Here is a 22804-nt window from a genome sequence, read left to right as displayed (position 1 = left end):
GGTTTGCGAAGCTGATTGGTCATTCTGTCACTGGGCTATAGTTGGGCTACATCTGGCTGATATTTGGGCTACATTTGTTTTTTTGTGTGTCTGGCGGCCATCTTTGGGCTACATTGGGCTACATTGGGCTTCATTGGGCTACATTCGGCTAATTAGCAAATAGCTCATCGCAAACTAGGAATGGTAAAGAATCGCTATTTATTCCTTAAAGTTCGCTATTTAGGAAATGCAAATAACTTTGATGATACATATGGCGGTTCATCTCTAACAAGATAAGAAGCATAGGGATACATTTATGATGACTGGCGCATCACCAGGGATGTGTTAGTCATTTTGTGCCGCTGTTCCGTCACCTATGGTGTGCTGCATTTACAATGCGGCGCATCATGGGGCAAAAACAGCACAGATGCGTGATGTATCTGTGCCGTAAAGGTGGCGCATTGCTGGAGTTGTATCGCAAGTGTGATGAAGCTCCAGCAAGGGTCGGGGGTGCCCCTGTCGCAGGGTTTCTGTTCTCACACAGAACTGTGGACAGAGGATTGGAACCTCGGCGAATTAGGGTGTCCCAAAACTCACGTTAGTAATCAAAAACTCCTTAGCAAGCTAGGTACAGTGTCACATTGGATATAACAAACTCTCAATGTTTAGACAATCCAGAATATGAACTTATAGTACCTCAGGATACGTGGAACTCATGAACAGTCGGTCGTTATAGATTTCTTAGAAACCAGAACATGGAGTTAAGAAGAACAGATGTGTATTTGAAATGTTTATTTACTAATGCCGTCTTCTCAGGCGTAGTACCTTAGATAATAAAAGTACACATATTATCAGTAGCAAAATTACCAGCATAGTTACTAGTACATAAAAAGTGAATGGTGATAGTATGTTAACATGCTGTAAATGAATAAGAGTTAGCAACACTTATAAGCAGCCGCGGGCCGTGGAGGGAGTTACGGTGAGGCAGGGAGGCGGGGAGGGGGAGAAGCAGGGTGGAGAATACAAGTACACATATTATCAGTAGCAAAATTACCAGCATAGTTACTAGTACATAAAAAGCGAATGGTGACAGTATGTTAACATGCTGTAAATGAATAAGAGTTAGCAACACTTATAAGCAGCCGCGGGCCGTGGAGGGAGTTACGGTGGGGCAGGGAGGCGGGGAGGGGGAGGGGCAAGGTAGAGAGGGCTCCACCCTGCTTCTCCCCCTCCCCGCCTCCCTGCCCCATCGTAACTCCCTCCACGGCCCGCGGCTGCTTATATCTCACCCTCCCTAATACACATATTATATTATTTGCTAAGAAGGTCTCTTTGTGTTGGTTTAGGGCGTGCCCATACTTTAGTGTCTTAGATTTGAAGGAATCACATCAGCATACACCAGCTCTCTCTTCATGTGAACCGCATCAACTGTTGTGTATGTGTGTTCGGCAAAGCAATATAAAACCCGCCTCATGCCCAGAATTGGCAGAAGTTGCACTTATGTTATGAGTATGAAGTCGTGGAGATCAGACCTCATAACAATTCTGTATCGTGTTGTTCTTGAAACTTTAGCACTCGCTGTACAGATATAGTTTAACAAGTAAAGCAGATAGTAGACCAATAACATATTATTCTCATGTAAACCACGATGAACTACTAGGTGGAAAGCTAAAGCAACAACTAAGTGTCGTGTGCAGAAGTTGCAAAAAAGGAAAAATGGCGTTTAAACCGGTAATGAGCCCATGCTAACTTAACACGGTGTAAAGATATCCAGGACCTAGATGACACCTCCTCATGATCCGGAAACGAACTGAATAAGATAATAGAAGTGCCATCTCATGAGAGCAGATTGCAAGTTTATATGTGGACGGTCCGCAAGGTAAAGCATTAAAAACTAGGAAAATTTAATGCTAAAGAAAAATAAAACAGCCAAGTACTTTATCGAGTCTTAAGCCAATAGGCAAGGTAAATAATAAAAACTTGACAAATAAGTCAATGAATTGTCAATGAAATGCTAGTACTCAGCATATCAAACATGAAAAAGGTCTATGACATAACTGTGTATGCAAAATAAGCTGCAACAGCCTCCAATAGGAAGTCACCGTCTTCATCCGAAAACAGTTCAGCCATCCAATTTAAAAGCGGAAAAGAACATACGTGCTCTCCCAGCACCGGATCCTCTATCACCATCAGAGGACAGCTCGGTGGGTTTTCAAGAAAGCTCTGTTCCAAGAAAGACTGTGCTGCCGCCAGTAAATTCCAGGGACCAAGTAGTCCATGCATCAATGCCACAGCCATAATCCTTTCGCCAGGACAAACCAACTCGTGAGTAATGATAGGAGTCATCAGCTGATTAAAGTCGACGTCAGGAGAAACCGGTCCGCAGAGACACAAATCAATGGCCCAATCGAAATCACAGGTCAGGCAGTGAAATACAGGCTGGACACAGGTGAAGTAGGAGAACCGAAAAGATAATCCATATGCCGTGCTTAATATCGCCAACGGCATTGTGCCATAATATTCTAGCATGCGATTGCGGAACAGTGTCAGCAGCTGCAGGGTCGGAGGTTGCATAGGAGGGACATCCATATTTAAAAATGTAAAAAAGCACAAGAGCGTCCGCTGGTAATGCAAGTAAAAATGCCAATCTACGAACCAGAGTGCAGAAAATACAATGAAAGGAAGCAGGGATGACTCCAAAGATTTTCTCAAATGAAGTCACGAGACCACTGGTAACAACTTTAAAAAAGTGTGCCAGGGACTTTGTGGAGGATGCGTTAAAGATAGTCGGAAACATGTTGCTGAAATTGAAAGGCAAATCTTAATTGAAAAGGGTGTGCACCTCTGTATGGGTGTTCGCTATGTGAAGTACGAAAGTTTCACGGGCCGAACTCAAGGCCACCTCTCTCTGAGACAAAAGAGCTCTTATTCTTGCCATGCCGTTGAAACGTGTCCCAAGGTTGGTATTTGTGGCCAGATTGAAAACTCCCTATGTTCATGTGTGGGAGGAAATAGAACATTTCTGCAGCAAATAACCCGTTCACTTACTGTTACGATAAAAGGAATACTTTTAATTAACTCAGAACAATCTTCATTATTGAGCATCAAATAACTACCATTTTCCAACAACTTGAACGTGGGGATGATAGCAGGAACTGGCGTGCCTTGCAACACGCAAGCCATATTTGGTCGGTGTTTGTTGCATGAACCGTGTAACTGTATGTGCCTACACATTAGTGAATGATCTGGCGTCTCAGTGCATTCCTCTCCATTCAGATAAACTTCTTGATCATCTTTGAAACATCTGTATGTGTATGGAAGCGACCAGACCTCATGAAGAAAAGCACTACCTAAAGGTTCATAACGACCTATTGGTATATATTTCATACAATTTGAAAACTTATATAAAGCAAAAGGCAGCGTTATTAAACCGTGGATAAGGCATGTTGCCAAAAAACCCGCAATCCTCTGCTGATGATGTCACTGAGCATGTCATGAATGATGTAATATGTGACATCATCAGCAGTGGATTACGGGTAATGGTATCTCTAGTTTACTCCCTTATAGCTGTGTTTCTTTTAACATAAGTGTCTGTTTCCTTCCCTTATACTTACTGTTTTTGGTTCGCTTCCGGTTCGCGTACCAGCGAGCGAACTAGGAAGCGAACTAAGAGAAATAGAGGTTGGCACAATTCCAAATATTGTACCAATTTTTTAATAACGGGGAGGTAGTTCTGAAAAGAACTTTTTTTTTTATTTTTCTGAACATTTTTTTACTGTTTTTGAATTTTTCGGAACAGTTTTATATTTTTTTGGGTTTTTCTTGGAGGGGGCAATGAAAACGATTCATTGTAAAGGGCTCAACAGGAGCAACAAAACAAAAAAAAGAAGTATTTATTATTTTGGGCGTTTTGGACAAACTTGCATATGATAGTCAATAGCTCTGTTGATCAGAGTGATGCTTTTTTCTCCGTAGGAAATGAATCCATCGCAAAATGCGCAGATGTGTTTTACATCACCAAATCTCATTTGTATATTTGGCACCATCTCCCTGCCCTCTGGTCCCGTTACTTCCGGTACAACAGATCTTCTGGCCATAATAGGGAGATTATCTAGGTCGTTCCGAAACTGTGCAGCACTGTAGTTGTTAGGATGCCACCTAGTCATATGGCGATGCATTGTGTAGTTTCCGAAACTGTATTTTTTGTCGGTCCCTCTGGACAGTCTATCTTGACATATAAGGCAAGTTACGTATCTTGCATTTACTTTTTTCTGACCTTTGGGAATTTTAAAAAATTGCCAAATGAAGTTTTCTTTCCGGTGAGACGTCCTGGGCTGCTCAGGCAAAAACTGCCTCTCTTCGTGCTCGTCCTCCTGTTCCTCTTCTTCTTCTTCTTGTTGAATTAGAACTTGAGCAGGTGGTCCACTCTTCCTTGGATGTGGTGGAGGTGGTGGGGAAGCACCAGCTGAAGCTACTAAAGAAGCCATTGCTCAGTGATCACAAAGGGTCTTTCTCTCACAATGATGAAAGTCAGAGTGAGGAAAGAAGGAGGGATTTTCATCATTTGGGAAAAACAAGAGTTCTCAACCAATCAAAATTGTTCATTTTAGATTATATGACCTAGTCTTACATCATTAGGAAACCAAAAGTGAAATGAACCAATGAAAAGTGTTATTACCAAGTCACATGACTTGCTGTGTTTACGTTAAGCGCTTTGCAGGGCCTCCCGGTTTGCTTCCAGAAACCTGCGCTTTGCGACTCGCTTCGCGTACCAGTTCGCTAACGTAGCACGTCATATGACGTATCACGCGACAACGTGAAACGTCATGCGGACGGGAGGCGTCACGATGTTGTTTTCTAACGCGGCACTTGCGGTAAAGAAACGTTTACCGGCTCGCGGTCTATTTCGCGGCATCAAGGTCAGCTAACGGGAAGCTTCCCGATTCGCGAAGCGGGAACGAAGAAAAAAAAATATTTAAAAAAAAAATTATTCATAAACATATAAAATATATTTTTGGATTTAAAGAAGAATACATTTTACAGCTACAGATATTAGCTGTTAAAAAACCAATGAAATTCACATAAAAAACCATAGGTTATAGACCATATATAGTTAGGAATTAGCATTTACAAAACCTTGAAAATTCACTGAAAAAACCATAGGTTATAGACCATATATAGTTAGGAATTAGCATTTAGAAAACCTTATTTTACTCACACAAAACCATTGAAATTCCATATATAGTTAGTTGCACTAACTATATATCGCGCACCCGCAATCCACTGCTGATGATGTCACATATTACATCATTCATGACATGGTCAGTGACATCACTGATGACATCACTGATGACATCTCAAATGACATCACTGATGACATCACTGATGACGTCTCATTTGGCATCATTCTTGTGCTAATACGATAAACTTCTTCAGACTCTAATATAACCTTAGATACACTCAGTGTATACAGACACTCACACACTGCCACTCATCCATGGAGTTACTCACACACCCAGTCAGTCATGCAAAGAAACAATCTCACCTCCATTTCTTCAACTATACAGTTATACACACCTTACTTATTGAAACATATACTAACACATATTTACTCTCTTATACAATCCCTGATACAAGTTCACAATGATCGATACAACCACTCACTCAGTGGCTCTCATGCACAGTTATTTATATATGCCAACTCTCACATGTACTGTGTTTTACATATGTACTTACTATGACATGTAGCATTGAGATATCCATTCACTCATCAATACACTCATGCACACAGTCAACTGCCCATGTAGCTGTTTCCACATGCACTCTTGAACTCATACACCTAGTGAATAAACTGCTCACACATCTATGCACAGAGTCACACACCTTCCAGCCACCCCCACACAAACTCAATCTCCCATAGAAATACTTGGGCAACCAATTAATAACACATATAGCCTCTCGTATAGCTAATGATCAACACATGCAGCAGTTTACATCACAACAGACATAATGATGCACAAATTAAGACAGTTTAGTCACTAACCCGTGCATTCAGTAAGACGCATTTAATCACTCACTCATACAGTCAATCACGCACCTACTAAAACCTTCATTCAGACACTTATACATCCACTCATTCTTCAATATGTAAAACATATTTAAACTTTACAGAAACACATAATCACTGGATGTTGTCATCAGTGATGTCATCAGTGATGTCACTGACCATGTCATGAATGATGTAATATGTGACATCATCAGCAGTGGATTGCGGGTGCGCGATATATAGTTAGTGCAACTAACTATATATGGAATTTCAATGGTTTTGTGTGAGTAAAATAAGGTTTTCTAAATGCTAATTCCTAACTATATATGGTCTATAACCTATGGTTTTTTCAGTGAATTTTCAAGGTTTTGTAAATGCTAATTCCTAACTATATATGGTCTATAACCTATGGTTTTTTCTGTGAATATATATATATATATATATAATTGTATTATACCTGTTTGCTCATGAGAAGTGCCAGTACTTTCCCATTAAATGTATTGTAGGAGTGCTGAGAAGTGCAAGTACTATCCCTTTCAAATTAAAGAAGTGCAGGGACTCAGTACCGGACAGTACATGCCAATTTAAAGCACTGGGTAGGCTGTAAAACAATTGTAAGAACTGATAAGCTGACAACAGCTCTTTTACAACCAGCGAGCTTGCGATGTCTGCTAGTCTTGACCTAAAAATGAAGGGCAAGAGCTTTCTAGAATGCCCTTGATTGTAGACATTTTCACTAAAATATTTAAAGAGGCATTCCTTTCTGCATCTATGGATTCCTGAACAAAAATAAACGTATCTATCCTTCACGATTCCACAAAATAAGCTGGTACTCAGTGTGTGTGTGTGTGTGTATATATAACCAAAATACAATGAATAGTCTTAGAGGGTCAAAGGCAAAGATAGGGTCAGCAAGTGATGGGAGGGACAGATTTCTTCTGAGAGTAGAAGTTGACTGTAACTGCATCATGATATACTGTTTATTTGCAAAGTATATTGATTTTACAGAATACAAATAGATATGACAAAGTATACATTTTGCAACACTTCATAACCAAAACAAAATCTAGCAATATCATAGTAATTTCTCTCATGCTATTTGATAGCATACTATCTCAGACTTGATAAATAACCAGTCAGGGTTTCTCAGGCTTAAACACTAACCAATCAGCACCTTATGCTTCCAATGAATTGCTTTAAATCCCTCTCAGATGATGAAGTGTTTTTAAAGATGTGGGCCGTCTGCACCTAGTATAAACTGGAGTAGGTTTGTGGTGACCCAGATGGATACATAGATGTCATTCTATGTCCTTGGTGCAAAGATGGAGGAGTCCTGTTGCCTTGTTCTCTTTTTTTTTAGCATTTATTCTTCTACCGTCTGATCATATACTGCAGAGGATGCGCTGAGAGCCACCATAGATGGCGAGCCTGGTAGACAAGGATCTTAGTCATAATAGCTTTGTGGATGATGCAACTGGTATTGAAGATATCGAGTGCCAGAAGAGAGAGACAGGAAGTTCTATTATGGTAGGGATAATGTGGTCATATTTCTTCAGGATTTTGAGGAGTGCTGCAGTATTTAGGAAGCCTGTGGAGCAGTGCATAATTTGTCCAAACAAAATAAGTGCTAGGGCCCTCATCAGGAGGCCACCACAGTTTGCACCACACATTGACACTCTACACAACTAATATCCATCACACTGCTCCAAGTGTGACAATTTCAGACTGTTCGAGGCCACTAAAGCTTTAAGGATGGCTTGGTGGCAGATATTAGTTGTTTTTCATGTATATTGAATTAACAAAGAACTGTTTTTCTGCTCATCTTTAAATAACACAAACAGTGGCACCATGTGGCAGATGTAAAAAATGCAGGTTCCGGCAATTAAGTGCTGGTGCCGGCAATTAAGTGCCAGTGCCGAGCACTGGAAACCACTGGCTCAAATCAATCACTGCTGTCGAGTCTGAAAGGACATGAACCATGCTGTTGCCACTATCAAGATGCAAGAGTATCAGCAACCAAATCTTCAGGTTATATCATAAGACTCATAAAACTAATGAGAATCCATCTGTTCTTCGGTTTTATTGACTTGAGGTCTGTGTTTGACTTGGTCAACAGGCCACTTCCTTAGGATTCATTGTGCAAAACTTGAATTACATGCAGCTAAAAACAAACCCAAGTAGTGGATATGCTAGGATCAGATTTGTGCAGAGGGGCAAACTGTCAATGTCATTTAATACTGAAGAAGGGGTGAAACGCAGGGCTGTCCCTGGTGCCAACTCTCACGATTATTTTTCCAAATGATTTCCTGACAGGATGATCTTTAACTCCTCAACTGTGCCAAGAGTAGGGCATGTTGCAGTTCTCTTTTTACTGTTTCCAGATAATGCCACTCTGTGCATTTCATGTTATTGTGAAGATAAGTTGCTTCTGAGCAATGCATCAAAAGATGATTTTTGGTTGTGAGTTCTAAGTATGCACCTAAGCAATATTTTCTAACGGATAGTAAAAAATATATAACTTCATATATTCTTTGATTACACTTCCTACATCTGCGTCTTTAACTCTCCGTATTGCAAAAAGTGAGCCTTCTTTGACTTAGACTGCTGGCAGAATTTTAAGCTTTCATACCTTGTTTTTGTGGGCACTCTGTTTCAAACTCTTTGTCATTTGATTTTTCCACACACCATGCAGAGCTACTGAAGTATAAACTCATTATCAAGACTTCTAAGCAGAGAACAAGAGACAGGAAACCCCTTATGCCCCTCTGAAAATTAATTTAACAGTAAACAAGATTGGATTTTTCTGGTATGAAGGCTTTCTTAATTGTGATATTATAGTAAAAACCATTGGCCCCAATTAAAAAGCTGCAATTGGCTGAGACTAATGTGCACATCTGATTTCCCATGGTTTTCTACATCAATAACATTTGAGGGTCTCTCCAGAATATATGTTTAAGCAGGGACTTTTCGATCCTCAAGTTATGTTTTAAAAATGTTGCAAAGAAAGAGAAAATGAAAAAAGGCAATTGAGAAAAATTCTCCACGACATCATTGTATATGTGCAAATCAATCTTGATACAAAGTTATATATATCAGCAGAACATTCTCCATACTTTGAACCCAATCCGTTTCCCACTATCCTTTTGAATCTACATAGGCCGACTCAATCTCGGACGCTGAACACATCATTTGGCACTAAAATGTACATTCAATGCTTAGCAGTTATATATCTGCCAATGGTTTTTGCCACAGAACATATTCCTACATGTTCAAGTCTTATAGACTCACCCGGTACATCACAGCCTAGCACAATAATATGTGTATCAAACAGTCATTGTAAAGCCAGCAGCTTGGACAATTTACAATTCCTAGCCTGCACAAATCTTGTCAATAGTTTCTTCTAACAAACAATGTTCATATTATCCACAATTGCATCTATAAGACTGGAAAATTGTGGATTTTTACAATTGCATTGATGCAACCTATTGGGCAATTCATAGATCACGTTTGCATGAGAAGGTATGTCTTACCAGCATGGAACATGAATCCAAGAGTCCCACATTGGGTGGGAATGGGAGAGTTATATGGATCTACTGCTCAACCACCCCGATGGAGTAGTAATAGTAAGTCCTATAATGCTTCTGCCTATAACTTTCATGGTCTATTCACTGAGGAACCGCAGCACGGTTTTGTATAGTTCCCTATGAGGAGTTCTGAGGTGACAATGGCTAAGGCCAATCATACTAACATACACAAGGAGTATGGTTGGGGAGGCACTTTCTTTTTTACTAAACATACAAAGAGAAGACAGTTACCTGTGTCTGCAAAATTCATACGGAATCCCAGGAAAGTTACGAAAAGTGTACCTTAACAATTGCCGCCACTGTGCACATTACATATTTAGGTAGCAAATGCGGATCATGAACTTTTTGAGATCAAGTAGAAGCTGCTGCTACTGTCTGTGGGAGTATTTTATAGTGTATATTACATTTTAAGTCATTGCTATGTAATGTTTTTATGATCATGTTGAATTTTTTGTTAATGATGATGTGATGTGTTGTACACATTGCAATGGCTTATTATACAATAATTGCAAGGTTGACATCACTAACTGGTGTCACTAATTAAAAAAGACACACATCTATCCCTGACTGCCCTACTTGCACTGGTGCTGAGCTGGAAAGTCTTGTCTTCCAAACACAGAGGGGCTGTGTTCAATCACAGAAAGAGAATTGTGGGTTTACATGTAGCCCTTATGTACCTGTAAGGGTGAGAATAGCTGGTATAACACCTCTCTTCTTCTCTTATCCCCTCTCTGAACAATTGTTCCGCCTTTCTCTCATCCATCATTCCCCACAAAGTCTTCTCTACAAATTCATCTCCTTCTTGAATAACTCACAGAAAACCAAATTCTTCTTTCTTAAATCCCTCCTTCCACCCTCCAAGACTGTTTTAAGTGTTCTTGTTTAGGTCAGATTCAAGCCTTTCATTAGTGACTGTGAAGACGATTTCCTTCCATTCTACTTCGCAAGGTTTAGCACTTTTCATTCTACCTTCCAAAGTTTATAGAAAGCCTCATCCATGTGTTAGACAGCATTGTCACATATAAAACAAACAACATGCGCTGATCTTACAAAACTAGGTGAAATCTTTCATTTTACAGAGAAAATAATTAGCTTGAGTACTTCAAGTACCTTAATAAAGTGTGAAAAGCTGCTGGGCACAGGTGACATTTCCGTGAAATAGTTTATTAACATTAATGTGTATAGCTTCGCAGGAAGCGACTTTTATATAAGTTTTGAAACCCACTTATTCAGTGCTCTGAAATTCAGAGCAGCAAAATACCTGTGCTAACATAAAGCCCGCTCTCTTGAAGGAGGTCATCCATTGCATGCCCCGAGTCATGGGATTTCACATGCTTCCACTGACAGGAATATAGAAACTGTGCTGATAAGCAGGTTTCACAGAGTCAAATTTCATAAACTTTATTCGGCAATTAAGTCATAAAAGTAAGACATAAAATCACATTTTCCAAATGATTAAAAAAATGTCATTAAGAAGATTATACAATAAATATTTTTTATAAAGGAATTAAACACCAAGGGACAAATGCCGAATATCACATAGCTAAAAACACATCCTTAAAATGTATAAAACTCATCAATCATGTGGGTCAGATGCTGGATTGCAAGGCTCATGTCCCAGCTACATCCCAACGTTTACAGTGCAAATAAACAGGTTAGATAATATTCTCAATCTATTTTCATAGTGCTCTTGCCCGAATTATCCATGCCCATTTTAAAAATGTTGCCACTGCTATGGCAATTGGGGTCTGTACACAAGATTCTTAACGCCTCCTCATGTCTGCGAATACCGATTAGTTTGCATATTGGTTTAATCCACACCTCTCTAGGGGCCACATAGAGGGGACAGAAAAAAAGGAGGTGACTTATCGTCTCTTGTTCTTCCCAGCACCTAGGGCATTTGTCGTGATAGTTTTCGCCTACCCAATTAGCTGTGAATGACCTTGTTGGAAGGGAGCCTACTCTAATTTGAAAATAGAGTTTACAGTCAAACTGCTTTTCAATGGCATCCCAATACGATTCCAGCTTAGGGTAGCCCTTGAATTCCAGGAAGCGACCTGTAAGGTGCAGGAAGAGGCCCTTCATTCATGCATTTAATGTAACCATCTCCCAATATTTTATCTTCAGAACTTTTTTAGAGGGAAAAACAGCATTTACCGGGTCATCCCAAAGTTCCCTCATCCCCAGGCTAATTAGCAGAGACTTTATAGACTTTAGCCAATGTATTTTTTGTGAGGAATCTTTCGCTATTATTTCTTTTAGGCCCTCTGCATAATGCTGAAGCTCTTCTGTGGTCCATATCCTGCGCCAGTACAAGAGCGGGCGTAGGAAAGCAAGATCTTGGACAGATTTTTTCCCAAGGTCCCTCATTAAAGGTAACAGCGGAGTACTTGCCGGGACACTAGTCGCTTTTCTTAAAAATTCGTTTTCTGCTAGTGTCAGACTCCCCAATTTTTCAAAACCCCATAGTTCAGCTCCGTAAAGAGCCAAACTAAGTACCTTCATCCCATATATTTCTAGCAATGGGCTAATGGGTTTTGATTCAGAAGACTTAAACCTTTTAAGAAGGATACCTGCCTGCTGGCGATGCTTAAGGACTGCTAGTTCTAGTTGGCTAGTCCATCCCAGATCTTTCTGAAGGGTAACCCCCAGGTAGGTAAAAGCTTCAACCTGCTCAAGCGGGGAGTTGTTCATGTATATCCTCCCTCTATAGGGTTTGGTACACCCAGTAGATTTACGGTCAGTAAGGACCATATACTTGGTTTTGGCTATATTTATTTCCAAACCCCGTTCTAGGCAAAAGTCCTCAAAGCGCTTAAGAGCACGCTGAAGACCACTGGGAGTTTTTGAAATGAACATGAGGATCGGGACTCGCTCACTACACATCACAGGGGCATCAGTCGGGACCAAGGAGAGAAAACTCGCTACCCCGTTCACAAAAAGAGAGAACAGGGTAGGCGCCATGACGCAACCCTGCCTCACCCCTCGTTCAACAGGGAAGGGTTCCGTAACATCTCCCTGGCCCCCCCACCGTACCCGAGCAATCGTACCCTCATGTAACCGGACGACTAAACACAACAACTCAGGGGGCATCCCTAGTTCCTCCAGCACTTGCCACAATTTATTGCGGGGCACCAAGTCAAAAGCCGCCCTTAAGTCTACAAAGACGGCATAAAGAGTACCTTTATCCAAAACCACAGTGCGCCAAAATAAAATAATGAATCGCAAGACCTGGTCTATGGTGCTGGTCTTGGGTCGAAACCCAGCCTGGAGGTGACTCAAGATGTTATCATCATCCATCCACGTCTGGATTTTTCCCAAAACGGGCAGTCCAATGATTTTTTGGGCAGAGTCGATCAGGCTGATGGGCCTGTAATTGCCTGCTAATGACATGTCCCCTTTTTTAAATACCAGAACTATTTCCGTGCATTTCCATGATTGTGGGACTTCCATCCCCTGGGCGATGGCATTTGCCAAATGCATAATATACAACCGCCATCTTCCCTTATTATATAAAAACAAGTCAGCGGGGACGCAATCCATTCCAGGTGCACGGCCTGCGGTCACCAGATCTAGTGCTCTGTCCACATCTCCTGCTGTGAATACTACTTCATTATAGAAAACGTGGACCCGCGTTCCCTCTGTACAACCTGCTACATTAGCGGCGTATTGTGGTTTAAAATAATCAACCCATGCACTTTGGGCTACATTATTTTGGGGGGTCTCATGTTGTCCATCCTTACCCCATTTAAAAAAGTCCCAAAAAGCTTTTGTGTTCTTAGCTTTACAAGCTTCTTTAAGGTCCTGCCATCTAAACTCTTCCCATGCTTTTTTAGCAGTAAACTGTTTATGCCTATAGTTGGCTCTGGCCACCTTTACTTTACTTGGGTCCTTTGTTTTTAATGCTTTGGATAGCTCCCCCCTGGCTTTACGACAGGAGTAGAAGTAGGGAAGTAGCTTTTCAGACTAGTAAAGTAAATATCATGGGCATCCATAAAAGCTCTAAACGGGAGCCCATGGTTAGATTCGACCTCCATAGTCGACAGAACACCTTCCAAGCCATCCTCAATTTCTGTAATGATGTCCTGATGTTCTGCCACCTGGCACCACTTTAAACGGCGCTCATCATTAGTTAGAACTAGATTCGACTTAATGGGTCCCCTAGACATTTCATCCACCTTCTTTAAACCCAAATTAAACACCGCGGAGATGGGGTTATGGTCACTCTCGATGCGGTCCACTATCTCCATATCAAGAAGGGTGTACCACAACTTAAGAGGTACAAGTAGATAATCTATATGACTTGCTCTATTACCATTATCAAACGTTGCCTTGCCCATTCTATCCGATGGTGTACGGCCATTAGCAGCCCTCAACTGATGCCCCATACAGAGGCCCTTCAATTGAATAGCAGCCTCGGTCCACTTTCTTATGGAATTAGTATCTAGCTGGGGAACTCCCCATCTGCTATCCTCTTCATCCGTTAGGTACATATCGTCAGGGCCCAATGGCTCGAAAGTGGTATTAAAATCACCTGCTATTACTGGCAATACATTTCCGGGGGTTGCATAAAGCATTGTGTCCAAGGCTACTACCACCTCGGATTTCTTGCCTCCTGGGAGACCCATAGCATAGACATTAAAAATGTCGATTTTCAAATTCGAAGGGAAGCAGAGCCTTACGGTAAGAATATCGCAGTTTGACCCGGGAAGAAAGTGGCTATGACAGTTAAGACTCTGCCTGACCCAAATAACTAAGCCTCCCATAGGGCGACCTGGGTGGCTTTTAACTGCGGGGACATAAAAGTTTAGATAGCCCTCTTTAAACACAGGATCAATCGCCCAAGTCTCCAGAAGCAGACAAATGTCAAATTTATCGATAAATTCCATCCAAGCGGGTGAGTTAAGTTTCGTCCCCACACCCGCCACATTCCATGAAATGAACGATGTTTGACATACCACCCCAGCATGACCACAAGCTAATTCTCCTGATTCTGTAGAACTCTCGGATGCTTGGTGTTCCTCATTCTGCATGGACATTGCTCCCACTCCTGATGCCTCGTCTGTGTTTCCAGTACCTGTCATGACTGAGCTGCAGGCACCTTTCTCTATGTGTCTGCAGTCGTGTGCAGTCACTTCAACTACCCTCTTATCACACCCAACCTCACCTATACCTGGAGACACAACACTTAATGCAGGGTTTTGGGGCACATAGCGTCAGTCACACTCACCCAACCCCGACAGAGCCTCAAACCTATTAAACAGCCTTATATTACCCAAAGGACATGCATTAGTTTGCTCCCATTGTAAAAACATTCCTTCCAATGGGTACCCTAGGGCCGGATCACTGACATAATATCGACAACACAAATATCGAGATACACAAATATCGAGTCAAAAATATCGATTGACAAAATATCGACTCCCTATCTTCAAACAGGTAAGTACCAAAATATCGACTCCAAAATATCGACTTACAAAAATATAGACTGTCAAAATATCGATTTTTTAAAATGTCTTAAAATTAAGTTAAAACTAATATAGTAATAAATATATTTAATATGAACTTAGAAATAATTATTAAAAAAATATAATTTTAATAAATAATTTATATAATTAAAAAAATTATATCACCAAAAATTACACACACACATATATATATATATATATATATATATATATATATATATATATATATATATATATTTAAACATATTATTAAATAAACATATATAACATTTTAGAAAATGTTTAAAATTTATTGTTACAACTATAGTGAGTTCAACATTAGCAAAAGTGTTGGATAGCGTAGAGGTAAAATGTACTACTCCCACTCCAGTGGGTGCAACAGTAGGGAAAGCGCTGGATAGCGTAGAGGTTAAAATTACTATTCCCACTCCAGGGATGTATGACGTTACAACGCATACTTTTATAACGCCTACCATTACAACAAAACTTTTACAACGCAAAAACTTTTACAACGCATACATTTACAACGCAAGATTTTACAACGCATATACCTTTACAACGCATACCATTACAACATAAGTATTGGTAAGTATATAATAATTTTTTGAATATAAATTAATAAAAAATATTATAATATAATTTAATATAATTTAATTTTATTAAATAAATGTAATTTAAATGTAATTTTACTTTATTTTTACAAAGTACCCCTGTACCCCAAAAACCCAAAACTGACCCTGAACCCTAAAAATACCCCTTTACCCATAAACTGAAAACTGACCCTGAACCCTAAAAATACCCCTTTACCCGAAAACTGACCCTGAACCCTAAAAATACCCCTTTACCCAAAAACTGAAAACTGACCCTGAACCCTAAAAATACCCCTTTACCTACAAACTGAAAACTGACCCTGAACCCTAAAAATACCCCTTTACCCCAAAAACTGAAAACTGACCCTGAACCCTAAAAATACCCCTTTACCCAAAAACTGAAAACTGACCCTGAACCCTAAAAATACCCCTTTACCCAAAAACTGAAAACTGACCCTGAACCCTAAAAATACCCCTTTACCCCAAAAACTGAAAACTGTCCCTGAACCCTAAAAATACCCCTTTACCCCAAAAACTGAAAACTGACCCTGAACCCTAAAAATACCCCTTTACCCAAAAACTGAAAACTGACCCTGAACCCTAAAAATACCCCTTTACCTACAAACTGAAAACTGACCCTGAACCCTAAAAATACCCCTTTACCCCAAAAACTGAAAACTGACCCTGAACCCTAAAAATACCCCTTTACCCAAAAACTGAAAACTGACCCTGAACCCTAAAAATACCCCTTTACCCAAAAACTGAAAACTGACCCTGAACCCTAAAATTAAAATATTTATCAATTAATCAATTATAATTAATTACCAATTATATTTTAATTAATTACCAATTAATAATTAATTAACAATTAATTTTTAAAAAATATCAATAAATAAATTAACATATTTAATTAATTATAATTAAATTACTTCCCACCCTATTCCCCTATAAACCCACAACCCGCTACAGAAAATAAATTACTAAAATTAAAATATTTATCAATTAATCAATTATAATTAATTACCAATTATATTTTAATTAATTACCAATTAATAATTAATTAACAATTAATTCTAAATTATTATCAATAAATAAATTAACATATTTAATTAATTATAATTAAATTACTTCCCACCCTATTCCCCTATAAACCCACAACCCGCTACAGAAAATAAATTACTAAAATTAAAATATTTATCAATTAATCAATTATAATTAATTACCAATTATATTTTAATTAATTACCAATTAATAATTAATTAACAATTAATTCTAAATATATATCAATAAATAAATTAACATATTTAATTAATTAGAATTAAATTACTTCCCACCCTATTCCCCTATAAACCCACAACCCGCTACAGACTTATATTACACAAAAAATAAAAATTATTATTAACTTACCTTAAATTCGATATTTTTGTTGTCTATATTATGTCTAGTCGATATTATGTCCATTCTATATTTTTGATTCGATATTATGTCCATTCTATTCGATATTAATTTTCTCTAGTCGATATTTTTGTTGTCTATATTATGTCTAGTCGATATTATGTCCATTCTATATTTTTTACTCGATATTCTGTCCAGTCGAAATAATTGACTCGATATTATGACTGTACACCCCTAGGGCCATAGAAATATGATAAGGGGAAAGTTTGTATCTGGGGGGACCGATCAGATCGTGGCCAGCTACAAATGTAGTTTACACTTCTCCAGTCTTTGAAGTTAATAATGATACAGTCCCCTTCAATCGACTTAGGGCTCCTTCCCAACCAGTTCACTCTCCTTGCAAATAGAATTTCTGTAAGAATGTTTGGTGGTAATGGACGATACTTGTTAAGCCAAAAGGCACACTTATTTTTCAGCTCCCCATAGGTTTCTCGCTTGCCCTGGGCTACTGGAGGCACTCCCACTAATATTACCAGATATGGTGCTGATTCAGGTGGGCGATCAATAGTCGGTAAGGTAGCCACAGAACTTGTTACAGACCCCACAGTACTTGTTACAGGCCCCAATGATGGATTTGACAAGGTTACTACTGGTCTAATCTCTGTAGCATGAGGCCCTCGCTCCGTCCCCACCGTGTTCCCAGTGTCTGGCAGTGTAGATGGCGGTGGTGCCAGAGAAGGCACCATGTTAACTGCCTCAGACACTCTGGCCCCCACACTGATTGCCCCAGAAATGGAAGAATCCGGTGGATTTTGAGCTATTGGTGATTTTCCTTGAGAGTTTGGAACACTGCGCCGTGTTCTAACCTGCTTCTGGACTGTAGATAACGAGAGTTTCAGACACACCAGTCTATTTTCAATAGACTCCAACCGATCATATATTGGGTTGCATAGCTTCTTAATGGTTCCCTCCAATTTTTTCCAAAATGGTTGACCCAGATCAAAATGTGACTCATTCCTTACAGGTACCTGTGACCCTCCATGCCCTTCAATAATAGGTGGTACAATCTGAGTTTGGCTACCAGATGACGTTATTACTGCGACCTCCTTTGAAGCGGTCTTCTTTGGACACTTTGCTTTCCTTCCCTCAGCTTGAATCGGTGGGCCGGGACGATTTCTTTTCGCTAACATCCCCCCTCTACCTGTGCCGGGCCTGATTTTAAATTACAGGCTGAGCGGGTTTTGATGTTAGGTGAGGGAACTCTTCGAGCACCAGGATGGGGAGCAAAGACATAGATGAAGACATGCTTAGCTCGTCAGTGAGATCTAGGTGGGGAGAGGGGATAATCTCCACCTCCCCCGAGGGAGGGAGTGTTCCCTGGATATCGTCCGGCCGAGGCAACGGTGATCTAGCTGTTGCTAGATTCCCCAAAGATGAACGCTTATCAAACAGGGTGTCCAAGGATAGTCTGTTTTCCGTAAGTTCTATATCCTTGGCAAGGGCTGACGATACCCTAATCAAAAAATGATCAAGTTTTCCCAATAGAGAACCTCCTGTGGACTTTCTGCCATTAAGGACTGCATCTGGAGGAGTCGCCATGCTCACTGTTTTATAATTACTAATCCTCCCGACCAAATGGACCACACAAATGATGATCTAACTTGAACCTAACCGTGCGCCTTAGGATCTTACAGGAGATGTTAGTAGGCTGGCCCGTCCCGTCCTTGTTCGGTCTTAAACGGGCCCGCCCTTGGCCCGGGCTTCGCCCGGCGTCCCGCGACGCGGGGAGCGCATTGATTAAATGCGCCTCCTGGCACCCTTCTGCAGTTCAAAGGGCGCGCCGCCGCTTAGCCCGCCGGGAAATGTAGTCCCGGGGTGGCGGCGCGAGAAGTTTGCCGATGGTGACTCTTGGCGGTGTCGGCAATGAAGCCCTCGCTCTAGCTGTCCCAATGTTGCAGCCCCTGATTGCAGGCTGTGACCGCTGCCGTTGCTCTGATCCAAAAGTAAATCTGGTAAGGAGTTCACAGAGTCACTCTCTAAGTATCATTGCTTCTCTGATTTTAATACAAGCTCGAATAGAACAGCCTTGGGATTGTAGGGGTTGTAAAGTAGAGGGATCTAGGCCCACATACTTTGTTAAGGTTGACACAGACACAGTGTGCAGTAACTGTCCACGAGCACGTGCACTCGAGCCCTTTTAATGGCAAGGTTACCCAAACAGTGATGCCTGTGTGTGTGGGATGGTTGTGGGGCCGGTGCAAAGGCCAGCCCTCAGAGAAGTGACTGGTGAACTGATACATGGCTGAACACTAGAACGTCTCCAGCAGGACACTACAGGGGTGATGTGAAGGGTGACACTGAGAGTGGAAGCATCACAGAAACTTATTTTGGCATCAGAGGAAGGGTGAGGGAAGTGGCTCCTGAGACTGAATGACTAGTGTGGAGGGAAACCATATGTGATTGTTGATTGAGTGGCATACGGTCAGGTTCAGTTGATACTGGTGGGGAAGTGTGACAGGGCACAATATATTTTTTTGTACTGTGGAAAGTGCGGGGAGGGCACTGCAGGGGATGAACCGGGAGGGTTGTAGGATACCAGATTTATTTTAGATTGGGAAGGAGAGGCTTGTTTGTAACAGCCATGAAACCACATCTTGCTTTTCGCTTAAACTGCTTCACACTATCTTTTTGTACTGAGATTTTAAGTTTTTTTCTATTTGAATTTTTCCCAACTATCATTTAGCCCACCCAGGTCTGCATTTAGGTTGTGGTAAGAGGTTGTCTAGAGTGCATTAAACATTTCACTTTTTTCTACTTTTATCTACAGCATGAGGACATTTGTATAATGTGCAATCTTTCGCTCACTATCCCTGAATTTTGTCAGCAAAGAGATGAATCAAATGTTTTATCATTCTCAACAGGGTATGCTGCGCATTATGCTGCTCATTGATAAATCATAACCAAAAATCACAACCTAAGTGAACAGTATTAATCACCCTTAGCACAATTGCTGCTGGGATCGCAATGTAAAGTGGAAATATAACACAATTGTTTATTCAAATTTATACCAACGAGAAGCTTGAACTCACACTAATACAAATATGTTCTTAATTATGCAGGTGCCCTTAAGACACTGTAAGAATTTAGTAGATGGGATCAATAGGAGACTCTTACCTTTATTTTGCCTGTCAAGCCCCCAACAAAGAGCATGGCATTCGAATCAACATCAAGGATGGTGTAACCTGGCAGTGCCACAGAGCTGAATATCCCTGGCACTATGCTGCCTTTTTGTCCTTCAAGGGCGCGAACTGATATTGTTCCATTTCTTCCAGATCTTTAAAAAAACATTTCATCTATTAGTTGGACTGCAAAGATATGCATGTTTAATAACTACATACAATGATTTTCCCCTCTTCAATTCAACCGTGATGGAGCGTGATTATTTAAGAATATCTTGCATGATCACATCCTGCTCATTGGGTGTGATATTAATATCTACTTAAAAAACATGACTAACAGTGTCTTGTTAATACGTGAACGTTTAAAACTGCATCGTAAAAGCATGCTCAAGTGTTTAAAACTGCACCGTAAAAAGCATGCCGAAGTGTCACAAACTGGTTTGAGATTATGTCATTCATGACAGAGAGGGAAACCTACTAATGTGCTGTAATAATAATGTGAAAAGTATTAATGCGAATTGTAGTTTGGCAAATTATGACTATGAAATGCTAAAGCAAAAATGATTCCTGTTTAACCCCTTCCATGCTGATGACGAGCTCAGCTTGTCATGAGCGTAACCTGCCGTACGCGGATGACGAGCTGAGCTCGTCATGTAACGCGGTAATTTTAAAATTGCCGCACACAGCGGGAAAAGCCGCCGCAGCGATGCGGTTAAAGTTTCTTTGACATGTAAATCTAAGAGAAAGAGCTTGATCATATTTAATGAATCATAATCAGACTATGCTTATAGGTTTAATGAAATTATGCTTCTTTATATTATTTTTTATGCATCTTTGTTTCTCTCAATATTAGTGTGTTTATTCTAAGCCCGGGCGGAGCCGGCATAGTGAGACTACGCTGCGGTCCACGGAGTTGGGGATAAACTCAATGGAACTCTGCTCTGCCACCCACCTCCACCCCCTAATAAAAAACATTTACAAATTAATTTAAAAAGAAATAATAAATGCATGCACATTTCTCGCAAGATGTCTTGCGAGAACCGCACGTGCGCGCATTTGCAGTTCTCTCAAGATGTACGTCCTACGTAGGGGAGAGACGGCAAGAATGGAGGAGGGCAGGCCGGGGACGACGCAGTACAGGTAAGTGTGTTTATTATTTCATTTTAAATTAGTTTGTAAGTATTTTTTATTAGAGGGGTGGAGACGGGGAGCCTATTGGAGGGGGGAGCTGGCTAACTCCACTCCGCTGCAGGGTCAGAGTTTTGCCCTATACACCGCGTTCCCAGCAGAGTGCGAAGTGGGTAAATCTCTGCACACTCCGCTGGTGGAGCGGAGTTCTCGCCCCGCCCTTAGTTCACTCATTCAAAATGATGATTTTGTAGTTTTCCATGCAGGCTTTGAAATTAGAAATGTATTTAGTTATTATCATTTCCTTCGGATGGACCAGAAATGCTGACCTGATTGCATTGTAGCTATGAGTATTATCGCTAAAGTTTCTTTCCTACAGTTTGAATAATGGACATTTTCTCCATAACAAAAAATACTGCATCGACCTTGTTCCAAGCTCAGAAGAGAGTTTGCAGTGGACTTGAAATGTATTTCCTATTTCCAAATGGAAGTGATATTGTACATTCTTAGAAAACAGTGAACACTGAATAAAGACATTACGTATGGGTTCCGGTTTGGGTTGGAAAACAATCATACCACGGTGGCACTATTGGTTTTGACTAATAGAAATAAATCATGCAAACTGTGAAAAAGTTATTTTGTGAAAAGGAACTGGTAATGTACAAAGGTATAATTACCCCGTGGGAAAAGGATGGGTGCAGTGGCTATTTTCCTTGCATATCCTTAGCCTGACATGCTGTCAGTGTGAACTCTGACTTTCCCCGGACTTGAACTCTCCTGATTACTTCCACACTTTGCCAGCTGGTGAAGTCGAGACTCTAGCTATTGTATGCTGTACTCTAGCATTCTATTTGGCTCATCTCGTGTCCTGATTCAGAAAAACTCTCCAACCGATTCTTGGTTTGTATGATTCCAAATTGCATTTTGTATTTTGCAATGTATTATCTCTCTCTCTCTCTCTCTCTGTCTCTCTCTCTCTATCTCTCTCTGTCTCTCTCTCTCTCTCCCACAGGAATGTATTAACCCCAACCCATAGAGTGTGGAAAACCTGGCATTGGACCCAGTTGACATACAGTTTGTGTATTGAACAATCTCATAAACTAACTCTAATACTTCCTCAAAGAATATTTACATTTTCAATTGTTATTTTATAATGTTTCTACACTTCCTCTTTTTCTTTACATAAAAAATATACACAAATACTGACTAGCTTAATTTAGCATAAGCCTAAACTGGTTTTGGATCTGGCAACAGACGATTCCCCAACAGGAATGTAAATTACTGGATTTCTACTGAGCCAGTTGCACATCTACCACTGGTGTACAACATTCAGTTAGGATATATTTTATATGTTTAAAATCTCACTTTTTTAAAAGGTAAAATTAAGCATTACAAGCTTTTAACATGGGTATGCAGTTATTGCTCAAATCGGTGA

General features: G+C 40.3%; 1 protein-coding gene across 7 annotated transcripts in view; it reads right to left on the bottom strand.

Annotated features, from left to right (window-relative positions):
• The window catches only part of LAMA2 (laminin subunit alpha 2), a 3430794-nt gene that overhangs the window by 350289 nt on the left and 3057701 nt on the right, over window positions 1-22804 (bottom strand). For all 7 annotated transcript variants that reach the window (XM_078648920.1, XM_078648921.1, XM_078648915.1 and 4 more), the window contains one exon: window positions 20237-20396. In XM_078648920.1, the coding sequence (XP_078505046.1) occupies window positions 20237-20396 (160 nt within the window). The remainder of the gene's footprint in view (window positions 1-20236; window positions 20397-22804) is intronic.

Source organism: Lissotriton helveticus, chromosome 6 (genome assembly GCF_964261635.1).
Source record: "Lissotriton helveticus chromosome 6, aLisHel1.1, whole genome shotgun sequence".
In the NCBI taxonomy this organism is placed as follows: domain Eukaryota; kingdom Metazoa; phylum Chordata; class Amphibia; order Caudata; family Salamandridae; genus Lissotriton; species Lissotriton helveticus.
Note: the sequence above shows the minus strand (reverse complement) of the source record. Positions and strands in the feature narration are given on the sequence as shown.